This window comes from Glycine max, chromosome 19, assembly GCF_000004515.6.
Source record: "Glycine max cultivar Williams 82 chromosome 19, Glycine_max_v4.0, whole genome shotgun sequence".
NCBI classification, from domain to species: Eukaryota; Viridiplantae; Streptophyta; class Magnoliopsida; order Fabales; family Fabaceae; genus Glycine; species Glycine max.
In genome coordinates this window covers 49,122,613-49,126,720 of record NC_038255.2, presented here as the reverse complement: position 1 = coordinate 49,126,720, position 4,108 = coordinate 49,122,613, and the positions used below count along the sequence as shown (strand labels likewise).

At 34.4% G+C, this 4,108-nt stretch overlaps 1 protein-coding gene across 1 annotated transcript; it reads right to left on the bottom strand.

Annotated features, from left to right (window-relative positions):
• Positions 1 to 425: 425 nt before the first annotated feature.
• On the bottom strand, positions 426 to 2,543 carry LOC100782243 (transcription factor bHLH94). The gene is made up of 3 exons (XM_003554616.5): positions 1,916 to 2,543; positions 1,197 to 1,586; positions 426 to 952 (listed from the first exon to the last, which is right to left on the bottom strand). Exons 1-3 carry the CDS (start codon positions 2,396 to 2,398, stop codon positions 857 to 859), a joined length of 969 nt encoding a protein of 322 aa, XP_003554664.1. The 5' UTR covers positions 2,399 to 2,543; the 3' UTR covers positions 426 to 856.
• Between the last annotated feature and the right edge of the window lie 1,565 nt (positions 2,544 to 4,108).

Sequence of the window (4,108 nt, the reverse complement as noted above, 5' to 3'; positions counted from 1 at the left end):
ACACGGGTCTTCTTTCTTTTGATTTGACCTTTGGCTGCAAGTCCACAATAGCTTTTCATCTCCGATGCACAATTGTTTTATACTAATTATTTTTCATTTAATCAATTTTACACAATCTACTAGAGCAATATAATGCTTGAGTCAAATCCTCAGAATAGAAGCTCTGATAAATGATAATAGTTCGCAGAGCATATTACAATTAGATAACATTAGGAATTTTGTATTAATGAACATAACTTTTGATGTTTATCTTGTTCCAGCTATTGTCCATAATGAGACAAGAATCAATATAATATTCGGGTTTTTTCTTATGCAATATATTTTTCGTTTTAACTGGTAGTGGTTAGAAAGAAGTAAAAAATGTAACAACCAAATGAAAGGGGAAAAAAAATGGACTAAACAGTTAACAGTGGATGTGAATCTCCTAAAATCTTTGGCTATCTTTTTTCATTCAAAGTGACTTTGAGATATTCTGCATTTGGGCTTGACAAATTGGCTTTTGTTTGAGATTGAGATGGCCTACCGCTATTAAAGCAAGGTAAGCAGAATTGACTGAGAGCACTTGAATGTGTCTCAAGCACAATACAATACACTACAACCTTCTCCACCCAAAGTACAGAAAGAGAGAAAGAGAGAGAAGGATAAAAAATAGAGGTAGCTAGATAGACAATAAGAAGGAATCAACCAAAAACTTCCTCCAAGGACCCCACATCGATCAAGGTGCTTCAGTAGATTAACAACAGGATCCACAGCCGTTGCAATAATTACGTACAACTTGAAAAAAGAGAAACAAATATAATAAGGTCTTCTTGATCAGGTTAAAAAAATTGGGCCAAATTAGCTCAACTTCAGAATCTTAATTCAAGATTGACTCTTGTTGAATCCTATCCAGCATTTGGTACACTGCTGCAGCTATCTCATCCACTGATCCCAGCTTGCAATCTTCTTCCACCTACAAGAAAATTTTCAATTATTTATATACACTTTTCAATGCTCACAAAGACATGTATCATAAGGTTTAAAAAACAGTCCATGACTGTGATTTTGATTGTGACATCAACGTTTTTAGGATTGTTGCCCTCTTGTTTGTAATTTCTCACAATATCAAGAATCATGTTAAAATTGTAACTGTGATTACGGCCACAATTTAAAACCTCGGAGAAGAAAAGAACACCAAAGAGAAAGGTAACACAAACCTTAACACTAAGAGAATAGAGGACAATTTCCCCTGTGGTGGTAACATTTAGGTGCAAGATTGTGAGACGCATGCCATGCAAACTAGAGACTATTTTCAAGAGCTGCTTTGGCCGTTTCTTGGATCTTATTTTGAGATTTGCATGGCTCTCTACCATTGTCACTTCTATGTCAGCAATGCCAGACTGAGCCTCACACTTTTGCTCACTCATGGCTGTAGAATTGTCGCAGCCCCCACCGGCACTTGTTGAGTACTGTGGAAAGGAGAAGAACTCAGAAAAGGGCACATCAGATTTCTCCTCTTTCTCTTTCTGACCACCAAGAAATTGCAGCCTCTGCTCCAGCTCCTTAACAAAGTTGATAGCACCCCCAATTATAGATGCTTGATCACCCTGCATTCCTCAAAGAATTAAATTAGAACATAATCAATTATACCCGTTTCAAGATGTAAAAGAAAAATGCAAATTAGTAGCTTCAAGTTTGTGCCATATGTAATTTAGCAATGATGTTTAAAAGGGTGTATCCGGATCCTAATTTTTTTTGGCTAATTCTTAACTAATTAGCTGCAAATTAATCATGGGAAGGTTATTTTATTTGTTTTAAGAAACATTAGAGAGTGAAATATGCATTTTTACACAACTAGAATAAATTGCAGGTTTCCCTTTGAAGAAAGTGAAAAGTAGAAGCATGTTTTGGTGGAGGAAATGTTAAATTGAAGTACCCTTTGGACGTAAGATTCAGGCATTAGAGAGCGAAGAACAGAGAGATACTCGTTCATTTGCTTCCTTCTGTTGCGCTCTACAGCAATGTGAGTCATTCTCTGGTTCTCAATCTCTTCCTTATTCTTCCTGCTTTTGGTTCTGCGCCTTTTGGGACGAGCAGGGGTGGAAATTGAACTATCTAAGTTGTTATGTATGTTGCTGGTTTCTGAAGACTGAGGATTTGATGCATTCAAGTGAGGCAACATGGATGGTGGAGAAGGAGAACAGTTCCATTCTCCATAAGGATAATTCTCTGTTTGGTTCTCCAGAAAAGTGACAAAACCTTGCTCTTCTTTTTCAAAGCCCCAGTTGCCTCCACCACCTTCTAACAAGTTGTTGTAGTTGTAAGAAGGGTCTTTGATTCCGTAGCCAAACGGGTCTTGAGGTTGGGGATATACTACTGCTTCTAGTGCCATGCCTCTTTCTCCCTCTGGCAAACACATGCACAATACTTTTATGTGGCTACCCTGAAAAAAAGAAGGTGAAGATGAAAAATGCCAAGTTGCGTGCTATTGATGAGTGCTTTTGAGCTTTTAAAGGCCCTTCTAGTTTGAGGAGAAGGAAGATACAAGATGGACAATGCTTTGCACGTGAAATAGAGTGGAACGTATGTATTAGGATTTTATTTTATTGCAGGCAAAAAACAAAATAAGAGAACGCATAAATAATTCTTTGGCTTTGAAGTTTTTCTTTTTGTTTTATAAAAAAATTTAGGTAATTTGAAGTTTTTCTTTGAAGTTTTTCAGAATTTACCAAGGTTACGATAACTTCACAGCTCAAAAACTGTAAACGAAATTCTCACGTTGATAACAGGATTTGGACTCACAGTCATATTTTTACGAAATGAATCAGCCTTGTTGACCTTTAGCTTTGAAGTATAAACAATAAAGATCGATGTTCATCTACCTTATATATATCTAGGAAGTAGGAACAAACAAATTTGAAGATGAATAAGAACAATAAGGATTAAAGTTTAGATAACTTGAGTACAAAAATTCTGATATTATATCAGAAACTTTGCTCTGCGATTATAAGATTAAGATATATACATAAAAGATTCTTTCGACATTAAAATGTATACCGGTTATTGGTCAGACAACGGATCACACACTATATGTTGAAAAAACTTTTGGCATGCAACAAACCACACACTAATTAATGGGTTGTCAAAGCCGTGAGAGAGTCATGAATAATTTTTATAAGATTTTAGATTCAATTCTTTTTAATCGTATTTAAAAATATAAAAAAAAAACGGTCAAAGCACCTATTATTTATAAATACATACTAAATTATTTATCCTTTGTTTATTTTCTCAATGCAATTAGAACACATTTTGGCAAGACAATTAGTTAAGTTATAAGTTTTCTTCCAGGAAGACAAAAAGTTGATGAATTAAATTCTCCATCCAAAAGGATGGACCAAATTACAGGGACGAAAATTATGGTCCTGGCAAGTCGCACGGTATCATAAAACAATTGCTTCTGGCCTCCTTTAGGGTGTTAGACTCAATAGTAAAATAATTTAAATCATGAAAGTATTGCATGGTACCTTGGAGAGGGACCGGAAGGGCAATGCCCTATCAATGCTAATTTAGCCTTCATGACAAAAGACTATCATGTAATTTTAACTCATTTCATTAAATAAGATGTATACATTAATATAAATTTTTATATTATTTTTAATTTTTATGAATGAAAAAAACACATCAAAAGACTCAAATTAGCACTTGTGGATTCTCTAACCATTTACACAGGCACACACGTAACACCATTTGTTGAATTTTGAAAGCCAGTGAAAAAATGAACAAACATAATTAGGTGATAAAATATGAAAAAAAAATTACATATGGGGAGAGACAAAATGAATAGTTTAACTCTCTTGTCACCTCAGCACCACATTAATTATCATGCCAATGCCACATTAACAGTCATGTATATTATCACATCACCAATCTACATTAGCAGTAACCCAATAACACCACCCGATCAACTAATGACATGGAAAAATGTGCAATTTTTTTAAAATTAGGTCACAAAATATGCTAAATAGTTGGGTGACAAATTTGTGAAATTATGAAAAATAAAAGACAAAATGTATAATTAAGTCTTTTTTACGTCTTGAGTCTTTTTTTCTTTTCTTTTTTATTATTTATA

Excerpts from the sequence above, each read along its gene's own strand:
- LOC100782243 (XM_003554616.5), bottom strand. The coding sequence starts at position 2,398 with ATGTGTTTGCCAGAGGGAGAAAGAGGCATGGCACTAGAAGCAGTAGTA. Across the intron at positions 1,587-1,915 it reads CTGAATCTTACGTCCAAAGG|GGTGATCAAGCATCTATAAT; the intron begins GTACTTCAATTT and ends TGAGGAATGCAG. Across the intron at positions 953-1,196 it reads TCTATTCTCTTAGTGTTAAG|GTGGAAGAAGATTGCAAGCT; the intron begins GTTTGTGTTACC and ends ATTTTCTTGTAG.